The sequence below is a fragment of the Cydia pomonella genome, chromosome 28 (genome assembly GCF_033807575.1).
Source record: "Cydia pomonella isolate Wapato2018A chromosome 28, ilCydPomo1, whole genome shotgun sequence".
NCBI classification, from domain to species: domain Eukaryota; kingdom Metazoa; phylum Arthropoda; class Insecta; order Lepidoptera; family Tortricidae; genus Cydia; species Cydia pomonella.
In genome coordinates, this window is record NC_084730.1 from 5,333,661 (window position 1) to 5,350,733 (window position 17,073).

The 17,073-nt window shown below is 35.6% G+C and overlaps 2 protein-coding genes across 2 annotated transcripts; one reads left to right on the forward strand and one right to left on the reverse strand.

The window, feature by feature from the left end:
- Nucleotides 1-1,839: 1,839 nt before the first annotated feature.
- LOC133532887 (zinc finger protein 728-like) lies at nucleotides 1,840-8,082 on the reverse strand. Its single transcript, XM_061871746.1, has 2 exons — nucleotides 7,586-8,082; nucleotides 1,840-2,762 (listed from the first exon to the last, which is right to left on the reverse strand). Exons 1-2 carry the CDS (start codon nucleotides 7,803-7,805, stop codon nucleotides 1,840-1,842), a joined length of 1,143 nt encoding a protein of 380 aa, XP_061727730.1. The 5' UTR covers nucleotides 7,806-8,082.
- A 5,611-nt stretch (nucleotides 8,083-13,693) lies between these two features.
- LOC133533007 (sun domain-containing protein 1-like) lies at nucleotides 13,694-15,652 on the forward strand. Its single transcript, XM_061871915.1, has 2 exons — nucleotides 13,694-13,877; nucleotides 13,977-15,652. The coding sequence occupies exons 1-2, from the start codon at nucleotides 13,868-13,870 to the stop codon at nucleotides 15,623-15,625; spliced, it is 1,659 nt and encodes a 552-aa protein (XP_061727899.1). The 5' UTR covers nucleotides 13,694-13,867; the 3' UTR covers nucleotides 15,626-15,652.
- Nucleotides 15,653-17,073: the final 1,421 nt, after the last annotated feature.

Below are 17,073 nucleotides of genomic sequence, written 5' to 3' on the forward strand. Positions count from 1 at the left end.
GTCCCACTTTGTCGCTTGCCATAAGGACGCCTTGACAAGTTATTCATATAAAGATGCAAGCAAATCTTGTCCGTATGGGAAGCGACAAAGTGGGACGTTATTCCGACCGCGGTCACATATATGTAATGCAACACGATATAACAAAAAATACAATCATGAAATAATTGGTTAATTAATTCTAAATGTATTCAGTGCAAGTGCCTCCATCAGGTTTGCGGGAATCAACCTAGCATTAATTATATCTGCGCCTCAGTGGAAATGCAGGCAAATAGTGATTTTCATCGATTCACTAATATAGTAGGGTCTATGGCAATATATGAGATAATCTGCACTTTTATTTTAGGCAACGTCGTCGTTAACATGGTTCTTTCATGCGAGCTTATCTCCCCCACCCTCCACGCTGTTAACCTCTTACTACCAGTAGACCTAGCACAGGATAATTGTATTGTATTTATTTCAAGCAACATGTCTTACACATTGACATGTGGACATAGCTTTTGTTTGTATCATGATTGATATTATCTAAAACGCTCTCTTATTTTTTAAATTTCGAAACGTAACATCGTCGCGTATTTTACTTGTATACGCCTTTACACTTTTTATTTATGTACCTACGTTTAGGGATGATTCACGCTAGACCTGTCCGGAGCCAGGCCGGAGCGTCTGACATGTCATTTTCGATGACGGCTGATCGGTGATCACATGGTGCTGTCCATAGAAAACGAAGCGCCGGAAGCTCCGGCCCGGCCCCGGCCCGGTCTAACGTAAGTCATCCTTTATGCGTATTATACTTGTCAATGGTTATGAACCTCTGCGCACACTCAAAAATTGAAACTAACTTGCGAAAATAAACTTACTTTTTATGTTACCTATGTGCATCTCGCTTATGCTTGTTATAATTACCACTTGATGTGAATCGTTGTGCACACACTGCGCATTTGTATGGCTTCTCACCAGTGTGGGTTCTCATATGACATGTTAACGTTGATTTGTGTCTGAAGGATGTTGTACATATTTCACAATGATATGATTTCTCGCCACTATGAATCAGCTGATGCCTTGTTAAATGTGATTTGATTCTAAACTTGTCTCCACATATATTGCAGCTATGAGGCTTTGGATTTTTAGAAGAATGTGTTCTTAAGTGATACACTAGATTTTCCTTGTATCTGAAATACTTATCACAAATTTCGCACGCAAAAGGCTTTTCTCCTGTGTGAATCCGTTTGTGCTTAGTTAGATTATCTTTACGAATGAACATCTTTTTACATAAATCACACGAAAAACGTCGCTCCTCCACATTAGCTGTATGAGTAAGTTTGTGTTTCTTCAAATTGTTGGTAGCACTGAATTTTCTTCCACATATTTCACAGGGGAATGGTTTTTCTCCAGTATGAGACCTTTTATGAGCAAGCAGAGGTGCCTCATAAGGAAACTGTTTGTTACATACATCACATGAGATTTTTTTTTCTCTTGATCCATCATGCATTTGTATGTGAACAACCAAGGAAGATTTGTATGTGAAACACTGTCCACATATATCACAGATGTATGGTATCCCACCGGTGTGTATAAGCTTATGTTCATCCAGTGTATATGTGCTTGAAAACTTCTTGTTACATATTTGGCAAGTTGTTTCTTCCAAATGTTTCCGAATGTGCTTGATTAATGCTGATCGTGATGCAAATTCTTCATTACAGTTACTGCAACTTTTGCTTCCCTTTTCAACAATATGTAACAATGAATGCCTTCTTAAAGGTGTTTGGTCCGAAAATGTAATATAACATACTTGGCACTTACATGGTCTGTGTTGTCTTAAGTGTTGGATAAATAAACTTTTTACTGAGAATCACAAATTTCGCACGCAAAAGGCTTTTCTCCTGTGTGAATCCGTTTGTGCTTAGTTAGATTATCTTTACGAATGAACATCTTTTTACATAAATCACACGAAAAACGTCGCTCCTCCACATTAGCTGTATGAGTAAGTTTGTGTTTCTTCAAATTGTTGGTAGCACTGAATTTTCTTCCACATATTTCACAGGGGAATGGTTTTTCTCCAGTATGAGACCTTTTATGAGCAAGCAGAGGTGCCTCATAAGGAAACTGTTTGTTACATACATCACATGAGATTTTTTTTTCTCTTGATCCATCATGCATTTGTATGTGAACAACCAAGGAAGATTTGTATGTGAAACACTGTCCACATATATCACAGATGTATGGTATCCCACCGGTGTGTATAAGCTTATGTTCATCCAGTGTATATGTGCTTGAAAACTTCTTGTTACATATTTGGCAAGTTGTTTCTTCCAAATGTTTCCGAATGTGCTTGATTAATGCTGATCGTGATGCAAATTCTTCATTACAGTTACTGCAACTTTTGCTTCCCTTTTCAACAATATGTAACAATGAATGCCTTCTTAAAGGTGTTTGGTCCGAAAATGTAATATAACATACTTGGCACTTACATGGTCTGTGTTGTCTTAAGTGTTGGATAAATAAACTTTTTACTGAGAATTCTTCTCCACAAGTCTTGCAATTATAAGTCTTACTAACTGCAGGTTTGTTTTGGTTATATTTTATTCTTGAGTTACTGTCATGATTTGCATGAGCATGCTTGTGTCTGGCCAGCTTAATTTTTGAGGTTGGGAGCCGCTCAAGTCTCACAAAACAGTCCCGAAGCTGTGGTTGCATCTGGTTGCATTTAGACTTGAAGCCTGGTTCCTGCTTGCAAGTTTTCAACAGAGACGGATCAAGGACATCTGAAAAAAAAAAAAACATTATTACATGTTTATGCTTTGGCGCCCCTTGCATCATAAGCAACTTTGTCATATGAAGAGGTGTATGGGATATTATGAAAGACAGTTATAAAGCTACAGATGTGCAAGTTTCCAAAAAGTTGGAAAAGCTCACGGTTTTTTTTTATTGGAAAACAAACAGCTTACAACAATACAGGATATACATTATATGACTAATACATGAGCCAAAACAGTTTCCAGTAATGAAATAAAACAGAATTGCTGAGAGGTAACTTTGAAGAATGAAATATGTTATTATTTATCATTTCAATTAGTCTTTTTATACTATGTCAGTGGCAAACAACCTTACGGCCCGCCTGATGGTAAGCAGTATCCGTAGCCTATGTACGCCTGCAACTCCAGAGCAGTAGCACTAGCAGTACTAGCAGGACTAGCACAGAAGGGGCGCGACAGTATCTCGCCCTTGAGATAGACTACCCGTCTTTTTCTAAATGTATTAATTAGAGTGCGATGGGTAGTCTATCTTGCGGGCGAGATACTGTCGCGCCCCTCCTACCTACTCCTACTGGAAACAGAGAAAAAATCCAGGAAGAACTCACAGGAAATTCAAATTTGGAAATGGAAAATTGAATCCCAATAGAAAACTTTTATGACAAGTTTCCAAAATTATTTAGCCGGCGACGCGGCGTGCGTACATGAGCGCGTGTGACAACCAACTGGCTTGCTTTAGTACCGTGAACGGGACGAGATTCGTAGGTATATATCCGAGCTCGCGCAGAGAGTTCCATAGGCTTGACAATACTGATACTTTCTTTACGATTATTATGACAGTTTACTACATATACATAGGTAAAATGTAGTAATGGTCTGGTAATTCGTCACTAGTTTATAAAAACGTAAGTTAGATACATACATCCTTAATTCATTAGTAAATTGGAGATAAGGAGTTTTTGCTTACCAAAAGACGCATGCGCATTGTTAACATTCTTCAGATAAGGAAGAGCGGTACCTCCTGGCACAGGCTATATTAAAGCTTAAAAGGAGGTTCCAATCACTAACTTTAAGATGATTATTGTGAAAGTAAAATAAACATTTTGATGCGGCTAACTGGCCCAGGAAATAACATGATTATGGACAAGTGTTAAATCAGTTATATTTTCTTTATAGATTTTTTGAAAAATATTTTTAACTTATATTTTTTGTATTTAAATATGCATAAGATGTATTAACATTTGAGCAATCGAAAAAAGCTAATGGCGTAATTCATAAACGCGCTACAGGCCTGAATTGTTTGTCTTTATCATTTTGACTTATATATTTGTAAGATAGGGAGACCCACTATCTTCAAAATTATTCATAGCTGTACTTGATGAGATTTTCAAAAACATTAATTGGAAAAATAAAGGCTTATGGATACTTGATAAAAAACTAACACACCTAAGGTTCGCGGATGACATTGTTCTATTTAGTGAATCAGCGACAGACTTAGAATCAATGCTACAGAGCTTAAACTCTGAAAGCAAAAAAAATTGGTCTACACATGAATGCCTCCAAAACTAAAATTATGACAAATAGTCAAAAGAAAACAATAAATGTAGAGGAAAAACCAATAGAATACGCTCAGGAATATGTATACCTAGGTAAATTGGTGTCGTTTGATGCACATAGTAATGAAAAGGAAATAGACAGACGAATAAGTATAGCTTGGAAGAAATACTGGGCCCAAAAAGAAATTCTTAAAGGGAACTACAGTCTCAATATAAAAAGACTATAATGGACTCTTCCATTCTTCCAAGCTTAACTTACGCTAGCCAGACATGGGTCTACACAGAAAAAGTAAAAAATAAAATTTTATCTTGTCAACATGCTATGGAACGAAGTATACTGAGGCTGAGAAAAATACAAAAAACGAGAAACGCAGACATCCGCATGAAAACTAAATTCAAAATTCAAATTCAAAATTCAAAATTTTATTCTGCAAGTAGGCCTCAAGGGCTCTTTTACAAGTCAATACAACATTTACAGTAACATCATATAGTGACATGAAAAATACATAACAACATTTTATAAATACAACAGCCAATACCTGGGTAAACATTACATTATAATAATCTTAAAATAAATAATTACTACAATACAATAGAGATGTATAGTCTCTATGGTTAAAAACACATTAAATCTGGAGATGTAAAAGGTCCCCAATGTCAGAGTACTAATATTAATAAAATTTGGAGGTGTAAAGTCTCTCCAAGTGTTAAAATAAAATTTATACTAAATAAATAAACCGCGTCTGGACTGTTAAACTAGCAGTCTCATAAACTAATGCTACATTCTGTACATAACTAGTATGTACCAAGTCAAGTATATTATACAATATGACAGAGACGTATAGTCTCCACGGTTAATACATTAAGTTTGGAGATGTATAAGGTCCCCACGGTCTGAGAAAAATAATAATACACAATAATAAGATTTGGAGGTGTAAAGGTTCTCCAAATGTCAAAGAATAAAAAAAATAAAAAATTGTATGAAATACATATTTCACGTCAAGAGACTGTTAAGCTAACAATCTTAAAACTAGTTCTACAGAATACATAACTACTATGTATTTAATATGTCAATGTCATCATCAAAATAACTAAAACATAACAAACATTAATACATAAGGTTGAACAGCTAGAAACAACAGCGCCATATGCCTCTCCGGGACACTGCACGCAAAACTATTACAGCTTTTGAGACTGGATACTTGGCCATGATTCCGTGTCTCCCAAGTAGTCATCTATTTTATAGTATCCCTTTTTGAGAAGTGCATTTTTGACGTATTGCTTGAATGAAGTATAGGGCAGGTTCCATGCCTCTAAGGGTACTTTGTTATAAAATGTTACACAGTTTCCCATGAACGATTTTTTAACTTTCTGTAGACGAAACTTGGAGACTACTAACTTATGTTTATTTCGCGTATTATAACTATGGATATTAGACAGTTTCTTAAAGGACTTTATATTCTTATGCGTATACATTATCACATCTAGTATGTATTGTGAAGCTACTGTGAGAATATCTATTTCCTTGAATCGTTCTCTCAGTGAGTCACGAGAAGCCATGTTATAAATGGATCTGATTGCCCTCTTCTGAAGAACGAAGATGGTTTCTATGTCAGCTGCTTTGCCCCACACCAGTATGCCATAAGACATAATACTGTGAAAGTAACTGAAGTAAACTAGGCGAGCTGTCTCCACGTCAGTAAACTGCCTGATTCTTCTTACTGCATACGCGGCAGAGCTCAACCTTTTCGCCAGGGCAGATATGTGAGGGGCCCATTGCAGTTTACTATCTAAAGTAAGGCCCAGAAAAACCGTATTCTCGACAAGGTCCAGCGTTTCGCCATTTAATGTGATGATAGTTTCAGATTTTCTTACATTCGGCAGCGAAAATTTGACACATTTCGTCTTTTTCGCATTAAGAAGTAAGTTATTTGCTGTGAACCATTCTAGTACCTTTTCCAAAGTTTCATTGACTTGGCTATAATCGCTCAGTTTCCTGTCAACTTTGAAAATTAGTGAGGTGTCATCAGCAAATAAGACTATCTCACATTTATGTTTTACAAGGTTCGGCAGATCATTTATATATACAAGGAAGAGAAAAGGACCCAAAATTGAACCCTGTGGAACTCCGAGCTTTACAGTCATTCCAGTAGACTCCGTTCCATTTACAACCACTTTCTGGGTTCTTTGGTTTAAGTAAGACTTAACAAGGCTTAGAGCTTCCGTTGACAGACCGTAGTGCTTCAGCTTGTGTAGAAGTGTGTCATGCTCCACGCAATCAAATGCTTTGGACAGATCGCAGAAGACACCTATAGCATCTAGCGAGTGTTCCCAGGCGTCGTATATGTGCTTGATTAGTACAGAGGCGGCATCAGTCGTCGAACGATTGACGAATTGACAGATGCCCTTGAATTTAGTTTAAAACAGAAATATAACTGGGCCGGGCACTTGTCAAGATACGAAGACAGGAGATGGACTTACCAAATAACTAAATGGCCGGGCCCAACAGGCAAAAGAAAATGGGGAAGACAAAAGAAAAGATGGGCCGATGATATAATAACCACAGCAGGAAAATGTTGGATGCATATAGCAAAGGACAGAGGAAGGTGGAAAGGAATGGAGGAGGCTTTTACCCTCAGAGGGGCCACATAACAAAGATGGAAGAAATAGTTGTAAATTAAAAATACATTGCAAAACTTGTTAAGTGGAAAAAAAGCTTTAATAATAAAATAAAAAAAAGATAGGGATAGCACATAATTTAACTAAATCAGGTTCATAAAGTTAAATAAAATAGATAGTAAAATGTTAAATTCGATTTTCTGGACATGCATCCTTTTGGGTTAGCATGGCAGTATAGTCAAAGCTATTTTTAACGACATTGAAGGAACCGAAGGATTAAGGTTGTTATAACTTGTAGTTGCTATAACTAACAGTGGCGGATTTACAGTGTCGGCTGCCCTAGGCCCCAGAACCTATGGTAAGTTACTAGCATCCCCTCATACTCATACATCATATCTGTATATCGATAGATAGACTGCAGAGTGCCGCCCCTAATACTCGCCGCTCTAGACCCCGGCCTATTTGGCCTTGGGGTAAATCCGCCACTGATAACTAACATTAAATGCTTATATTGTACCAGGTCAGGGCCTTAAAATTTCGTTGTTGTACCCGGTGCGACGTTATAAGCGATGTTATTATAAACAGTTCTGACTGTATAATGTGATATTTATTTTAATAGAATGTTATTTAAAATAAAATAATTCACATTGTTTGACTTACTTGCGGCTGCGTAGGCACTGTCGGCCCGTTGAAACAACTCCGGACCAAGCACGAGCTCATTTTTTACCAGGTGGTCAACATATAGTTCCACACACGCTCTCACACTCTCGTCTTCGAGCGAGAACTCCTTTTTACAGTCCATAAGTATTTGGGCGTCCCAATCTGGCTCCTTTTTAACACTTATTTCCTCTTCCTTCACTCGGGCTTCTTCGAGCGACATGTTAATGCCCGTTAAGATATCTCTGTTTACAACTAAGATAACATTATTTTACAACTGCACCAAATTTGCACTTGGCCATTGAAGAGATCACCACGCGAGTTCATACAACTTTAGAACAACGTTCGTTAAATAAATCGTTAGTAAACTAACAAGCATTCAGTTGAAATTTGACCGGGAGTCGGAAGTTGCGCTGACGCCTGACAGTGACAGTTGATATTTTATCGTTTCACGCACTTTTAAATGATCATAAATGTGTAAAATAAATAGTAACAAAATCAGTAATGACAAATTATTAGCATTAAATAATAAGCATTTATGTACTTATGGAATTGAATCAATGTGTTTATTACTAAAATATATTTTTATTTGATTTAAGGTTATGCATTTATATACGGCGTCCAGAAGATATGACATTATAAAAGCCTCTTAACATATTGACATATTGGCTATATAATAGACTACTGATATTGGCCCAACAAAGTGAGATGAAGCGATAAGGGATAAGGGCCATTACATCCACACTTCCCGATATCGGACCCGAAGTCAGTCTCGATGTCGGACCTGATAATAGTTTTCCGTTACACGGAATATCAGCACATCTTTAACAATATCTGAAATGTTCAATATTTTGTTACATTTCAGATTGTCAGTTATATGACATTTTTGAATATGAACATAATGTAAAAATATCAAATATTGAACATTTTTGGCAAATGGAGACGAAGTATTTTACTCTCACTAAGACGTAATTCTAATTAATTACACACGTCACGTAATTAGAGTGACAGAGAAAAATGCCCGCAATTGGCGAACTTCGATTTTCGCGGTTATAGCCCTGAAACCCCCTTCAGAATATGCGTGTGAATCGCGGCGGGACTTCGCGGAGCGAACATACCGCGACGTTGACGTAGACTCCATACTCGCACAACTTCACGGTGATTTTGCAGTTTGGTTCGCGGCAAGATGGCGCCGAAGCGTCAGCGTCAGCTGATCGGATTTAGTTTGCAGCAAGACACTGATTCAAACTGGGAACTATCAAATTGATTTTTGGTTGATCAAGTTCGCACCCAATAACCAAGTAGCCGCCATAGAAGGTTATGACGGTTTACAGATTAACCGACTCGTGAGCGAATCGCGGTGTGAAGCGATCGCGAGTGTGGAGTCTTGCAAGTTCGCGCTTCGCGTCTCCTTTGACGCGGGCCTTATACCGACAAAAAACGAAGGGAATAAGGCGCGAAGGCGTGAACAATCTGCGAAATCGACGCGAGGGCCCTCCACACTCGCGTTCGCGGTTTCGCGCCTCACTTCGAGCACGAGTGTGGAGGGTCCTTGACATCAGAGGGCCTACCGCGAAAACCGAAATTCGCAAATTGCGGGGACCTTTCTCTTTTAATTTTTTTTCTTATTATATAGGAGGCAAATGAGCAGATGGATCACCTGATGGTAAAACCTGACCAGTAATATATGATCACGCGCCACATAGCGGAATTTCACTGGAACCACTGGAACTATATTTTTCATACTAAATTGAACTGTCGCCCTATACATGAGAATAACAGCGCCCTCTTGACAATGATCATATATTTCTGGTTGGGCTTAAACGATTACCGCCGCCCATGGACACCAGAAGGGTTGTAACTGCGTTGCCGGCATTTAAGATGGGAGTACGCTCTTACTCCAATAAAGGCATAATTAGAGTGACAGAGAAAGATGCCCGCAATTTGCGAACTTCGACTTTCGCGGTTATACCCCAGGCCTGATTTATGTGCCAAATGCATCCACAGTCGCTATGGCCCGATGTCAGGCCCGACGTCGGGCCTGACCAAGAGCATTTTTCCTTTTCACCAAATTGATAGTTAGAATGTTATAACCGAGCAAAGCTCGGTCGCCCAGGTACTAGAGTCTGGCTAGCCAAATATTGTTGACAGATATTTTCATGTTGTATCACCAATTGTCTATGATAAAAAAACGAGAAGTATGTTGTTAATTTATGTCATTCATTCAAATTGTTCGCGGTTTATAAGGGGTTTATTTTAAATAATATTAATAATGACTATACTGAGTGAGGTCCGCAAACTATTATTTAAGCTCATAAATAATTACGATAATGTGCGAAGTCGACGTGAAGCGTTGTATAACGAAAATCTGCAATGTTTACAAGTCGTAAAAAATTTAGTAGGTTCGTGCTCTATTACTATTTTGATACTTTAAGTACTAGTTCTAACATTTACCTATAACTTTGATAAAGTACGTGAATTTATTAATACCTGAATCTCATGAACAGACAAGTGTGTAAAGAAACGGATATTTTAAAACTAATATTTTGAAGAAATCTGTGGAATGACTGGTCAGTAGTAAATTAATATAGAAATATAAAATATATACAAATATCTTGGACATGTCTATATAATATGTCTTTGTACTTTACATAGAGGTAGAAATTACTTGAGCTGACTTTGAGTGCACGTCAACGTATATTAACTTATTTCCTTAGGTACCTTACGTGTGCACAGAAGATCAAAAATATTTTCTAGTATCGAAACTATAATTCCTACTACACAAAGTGTGACCAGCCCAAGATTTTTTGAATTTCCCGCCAAAATATTGTGTAATATTTCAGTAGCCAGACTCTAGTTACTTAACCAAAGATTCATTTGATTTGAAATCTTGAGCATTACGTAGGTTTCAAGTTTCGAGTTTTTCCTTTGTACTGCTATGTTATGCAGGGTAACGTTATACCTTCAAGTGAAAATAAATAAAAATTAGACATTTCAAGGCACAAAATAAACTTAAATAAATAAATATTATAGGGCATTATTACACAAATTGACTATGTCCCACAGTAAGCTCAATAAGGCTTGTGTTGAGGGTACTTAGACAACGATATATATTATAATGAATATTTATAAATACTTAAATACATAGAAAACATCCATGAATCAGGAACAAAGATCCATGCTCATCACACAAATAGATGCCCTTACCAGGATTTGAACCCGGGACCATCAGCTTCATAGGCAGGGTCACTACCCACTAGGCCAAACCGGTCGTCAAAACTTGGATGCCGAGTGAAACTCAAAATTACCCAAACATAGTTAGAGTCGGCAACGCGCATGTAACTCCTCTGGAGTTGCAGGCGTACATAGCCTACGGAGATTGCTTACCTTAAGGCGGGCCGTATGCTTGTTTGCCACCGACGTAGTATATAAAAAAAGCTAGAAAATATACACTTGTAACGGGTTGCCGAAACAATTTGATCATTTATTTAATTTAAACAGACATAAAATAATGCACATAGGGGAGAAAGTGTACTCTTGCGATGTTTATAAAAAGCAGTTTTGACAATTGACTCATTTGATGACGCATATCGCATGGACTAATTCACACTGTCCTAAAACGGTATTCATCTGAAATTTGCAAAACAAAATTGTAGACAGTCAAATCATTTGAAAAGTCACAAAAAAAACACGCCCAGGAATAACGCCTTATTCTTGCGTTATTTGCAAAAATAAGTTTACTGACTTGCAAAGTTTCAAAGCATATTTAGGTATTCACAGTGGTGAAAAGCCGTATTAATATGATGCATACACCATATGAATATGCACGCAGTTGTATTAATGTTACATAACGTGGCATTTACACAGAATAGTAAAATAAATATAGTTCGTGTCATCCGCGATGACGCGCATATTTGTCAAATCTTACTTTTAATAATGTGACAATACGAGTCAAGGTCTTTCTGAATGATACGATCTATACATATAAGTACACATAAATTACTCCACACTAGAAATAAATAATTGTGCTGTAAAAGCTGTAATAAGAAGCTTTTGCGCTCGGGTGATTTAATGAAGCTGCATGAGCGAGTCCATAGTGGAGAAAAACCATATGCGTGTGAAGTGTGCAATGAGCGATTTCAGCGTTTGGATGCTTTGAACGATCACAAACGGGCTCATAATGGGGAGAAACCATACTCGTGTGCAATGTGCAGAAAAGGCTAATAAGTTTGAAGTGACCATGGACAAGTTCATATGGTGAAGTCTTATTGGTCTGATATCTGTAATTATAAGGACAAAACAAATGGGAGTACTCGAAATATTACCGGTTAATTTAACGGTGATATTTGAATTTAAAGTTTAAATTTGTATTCATATCGTATTATTACCTAACATCTTTACAATCAAATATCAAACATTTATTCAGCAAATAGGCCACAGGGGCACTTTTACATGTCCATTTTTACAAACAATAAAAAAAAAAAAAAAAACAATTACAAATATGGAATCGATGAAATAATAAATACTTTATTAGAGATGTACACTGTCTCTAAATGTCAAATTACACAAAAAAAACTATGATAAATAAATAGTATTTTATAAAATCTGACATATGTTAAATATTATTCACGACATTTATTTAACATTATTTAATCATTTTAAACTGTATTTTTTGGTCATTATTATATGAAAGTTCTGGAAAGTCTTTTACAAATTTTAAATGTTTTGTACGTCTTTTTTGTCTTTGCTTAATTCTACATTTTCTTAAAAATTTTATTAAGTCAAAGCCTACATTATTTATGTTCTCGCACTTACATAGAAATAAAATACAGTATGCCCATTAAATTTGCAATAAAACCTACTTTATTTAAATTTAATCGAATGAAGTTATAAAAATCTGAAACAAACTGAACAATAAAAGGTGATGAAATGTTTTTGAAAACTCAATATGTCAAAGACTAGTCGAGGTAAGAATATCTGTTAAAATATCAGCTATATTTTTCTTTTCGTTAGCATTTATAGATGGTAGGGTAAGGCAGGGTTTATATGGCGTCCCACTGTCCTAATACTAGTACAAATTATCTCCAAATAAATTTAAATCATTATTAAATAGAACAGACTCGGTTTTTTTTTCGTAAGATTTTAAACGGAAGCAAATTGAATTCTATTTTTTAATATAATTGATTCTTTGTCCCGCCGAGTTCCTTGCCGATCCCGTATTGGGATACTCTCCTACAATTTGAGAGGGATTTAAATTTTCTCGGGTCAGAGCCGGCGTAGCTTTATTTGACGTTCATAAGTGCATTGTAATATGCCTACTTGGAAAATAAACTATCTTTATCTTTGACTGCAATTTTTTCTCGTATGGTGGGTTGCTGGAGGTTCTTGTCTATAACTATCTTAAATCGTTGAGGTAAGTGTTCAGTACCCCTAGTGTAACTAAATTCGATTTCCAAACGTGACGTACGCGTTTGCGTTTAGTCTCATTTTGTATTGGATTTCGAAAGAGCGCGCCAAGCGGGACGTTTTGGAAACTCAAAATCCTATACAAAATGAGACTTAACGCAAACGCGTTCGTCACGTTATGATGTCGATCAAATTTACACTAGGGGTACTGAAAGAAAACACATCATTGGTTTGCTTTACTCGTACTCATTGGTTCGTATTTCATTTATTTATAAAAAGAAGAAGCATTTGCCTGTTCTAAGGTTGATTGTGAAACAAGGGATTATTATTTGCAGTTTTAAAAATAATTTTTGACTGCTTAATGAAATATGGAACCGCAAAATATATGGGTCATTCTACTTTTTCGTGACCATTAATCTGTTGCCAGAGAAAAGTACAGACAGAAATAGAATTCGTGTATAAAAATTGAATTCCCAAATTATACCTGAACCAAATCATAGGAATTTGTTGACCAAAATTTATAATATGTTAATATATTAATGTAAAAATATGGTAAAGCAGTGGTAAATTACTTAATTCATTCAAATCGGGGGACAATCAAGGACCACCGTGATTAAGAATATTTACAGTCGTTATTTACTGAACAAAGCATAAAACAACAATAGATATCCTAACTAAGCCTCTTTCTCATCACAAAACAGAAAATAAAAGTAATGGCCAAGTAAAATAAACACTTTACGAAAAAGTGTCAAAAACTTACGTACAACAAAAAGTAGAATGGTCCGTATTGCTTTTGTATAATAACTTATTACGAACTTGCTTACGAATTACGTACAAAGAAAAAAACCTCTATCAAACAAAATAATTTGATGTTTCACAATGAATTGTGGTGGGCGAAATTTTATATTTTTCGTGGACAATTGTGAGAATTCCATTGCGATAACGCGAATCAACTTACAGGTTATATTTAAGTATGTTTTTGTTTCAGCTGTAATTTTAACTACAATTTTGGCAGCGTCTCTCAGCGTAACTCAAACAAAGCAGGCATACGATAACATTCCCGATGTTCTACAAAAAGTGCTTGTAAAATACGAAGACATTAATAATAATTCTAATAATAATGATAAAAACAAAGACATCCGAAGGTCTTCGTCTAATGATCCAGACATTGAAGAAGCAATTCGTAAGAAAATAACCGAATTGAAGCCAATACTTGACGATGACAGAAATGGAAAAGTAGATGATCGCAAAAATGGAGAGTCATTCATAGATTTTTTAAATGAAAACAAAACGGAACAGATGGATACCCCAAACCAGAAATATAAGAAACTTAGGAACGAAATAGAAAAGCATTTAAAGGTTGAACCTATATCGGAAGAAACTAAACGTATTGTGATTGAATCTTTAGATCAGATTGAAACTGAATTGAAAATGAATGATTGCGTTTTGAAGAAGACAGAAAGAAATGACATGCGAAGACGAAATTCACATGGAAGCAAACCTTCTATAGTTATTCCTGAGAATATGGCAGAGACGGAAATAATTATGAAACATATAAAAGAAAAATGGGATAACGTAGTAAGTCAATACTTGATGCCCCCTGACTCTAAAACTCATAATGATACGATTCGCAAAGTAGCATTTGTGTTCCTTACTCGGCTAAGGCAGTTTGTTTTTGATGTTCATGACGATTATACAAAACTACAAAACAAGTATGAGATAAAATGTGGTTCGTCTAATAAACCAAGAGTACACTCTCCAATTTTTAAACAAACAAAAGACCTTGATAAAGATGATACGTGCAGTGATCTTATTATATGTTCGGCAGAACTATTAGATTTTTTAGCTGATTTCTATAACCAATTAAATGAAACATACACTGAAGTGTTCAAGAACTATATTGAAATGTATATGAAAGAAGTTGAAGCAGGTAAAGATGAGAAAGAATCTTTTAAAAATATCTTAGAACTTATTTTAGATCACGCACGAGATAAAATAAATAAAATGTTTTCAAAAGAATTAGAAAAACTTAACGATATTTTGAATAATCGTTCTAAAAGAACTGATGGTCTTAAAAACATAATTGATAGAACAGTAGATAAAAGTAAAGAGTTAATTTACGCTTCGCTGTCTATGAAACTGAAGAAATTGAAACCTAAACTACGCTTAACTATTAAAGAAGACATAGACGTTTCAATCGGTATAGAATTGGGGAATCTACAAAAAGTATTTAAGGATAAAATGTGTGTAGTATTTCGAACATGTAACGGTGATATTGCATTGCGGAAAAGTAACACAGGTAACACAGAACAGTATAATTACATGGATCCAAATAGCATTAAAATAAGATTAAGAATAGGACCTATTATACCACACAAGAGTATTAATTATGATTACAGAAGAAAACAATTTAAAGGACATGCAAAAAACACTCTGGAATTGAATGACAAAGTAAATGCGAGGAAAATTAATATTGTAAAACCTTTTAATATCAGTGAATATACACATTCAGTAAATGTAACAAGGACGACATATGCAGAGTTTACTGAGAAAGCTACAACATTAATAATGGGAAATTCGTCGCAAGTGAAAGAAAATGTAAAAGAGAGTGAAGACTCCCTAATTATCTATTTTTAGTACGAAATATAATTGTGATATTTAAAAGATCTTATTTTTTTTCTTCCAAAAGTCAACCGCAGCTCAGTTGATTAGAGCGATCTGATCGGTTTTCCGGTCTATTCCAAATATACAGTATTTACTAACTGTTTTAACACTTAATTGGATAAATATGAAAGTTTCTTTTTTTCCTCGCAAGTGATGAAACGCGTGTGCATTGGTCATTATACACATCGGCTTTCTTATTGCGCACAATATCGCCCCGTCTTCGTGTGTAATGTACAACGTAGTACACTCGTATCACAATGTCCTCTGATTTCAAAGTTTCACGCTTTAAATGAATTGGTACCCTTATTTAAATAAAATACACCCGATTTCGGATCAGACAATGTGAAAACGCTCTAACGCAAGCAAAAGCGCTGCAGTCAAATAAAAATCTTTTGCTACTCCTCCCAACTCAACTATAATATTAATTTCGATACGCTGTAGTTGACTATAAAAAAGTTTGACCAATACCGTGCCGCCGTACTCCCATGGAAAAAACTAAACGGTCGAGTCGCGCGTTTATGTCTTTTGTACTACATTTTTATCTACTGAGATAGGTACTTACAATTTTTCATTAATTATTTAGGTTTTATGGAAAAAAGTATTATTTTAGATGACTCGTAGAAAAAGTATTGTATACAATACTGATATAATCAAGCTTTTCAATCTCGTACCTTACTGAGGCAACTCAGCAAGCTTCATTGACTAAACGCGGTACTCGACTAAAAAGCTCTTTATTATATCACGATTGTATAATAGTACATTACGATACAAGTGCGAAAAATAGGAAATTCGAAACGAGAGGCGATAAATTAAAACACGACCGAAGGGAGTGTTTTAAATCGACACGAGTTGCGAATTACCTATTCCCAATCGTACAACGTTTTACAGTACATATGGCCCTTTAAATGTTCGACACAGTAACGTAATATGCTAGTTTTCGCACTAGTGCTAAAAAATAACACCATTATGTACTGTAAAATACTATTGTTAACGTACTAAAGCACTCCTCGACTGAAATAGCTATTTCCACATTCCATAATTCATGGCGGAAAAAAGTCGGATGAGATGAGACTTACTCGTATCGTGTTTATTGTGATTCAACCGATTAAACAAGTTCCCTAACCGACAGATGTAACTTCGATGCCATAGATATTTATTTTTCTTTCTATTTGATCTTATTATTAATTATTCTTCCTAAAAGTGTCAAATCGGAGTCGGACTCACTTGACATACCTAAAAGGGCTTACCTAAGACCCATTCAGAAGAAATACATCATATTATCTTTGAAGTATAATAAAGTTACACTCTTTTAACTTAACATGGCTTAACATGCAACATAATTTCAATATCACATATTTCCAAAATCCTCTATTAAAAAATGCGCTTTATATTGCAGTGTTTAAGGTTTAAATTAGAAGTAT

Bases quoted from the DNA above. Each gene is read 5' to 3' on its own strand.
- LOC133532887 (XM_061871746.1), bottom strand. From the start codon at position 7,805: ATGTCGCTCGAAGAAGCCCGAGTGAAGGAAGAGGAAATAAGTGTTAAA. The intron at 2,763-7,585 runs GTAAGTCAAACA...TTTTTTTTTCAG, and splicing joins CAGTGCCTACGCAGCCGCAA to ATGTCCTTGATCCGTCTCTG.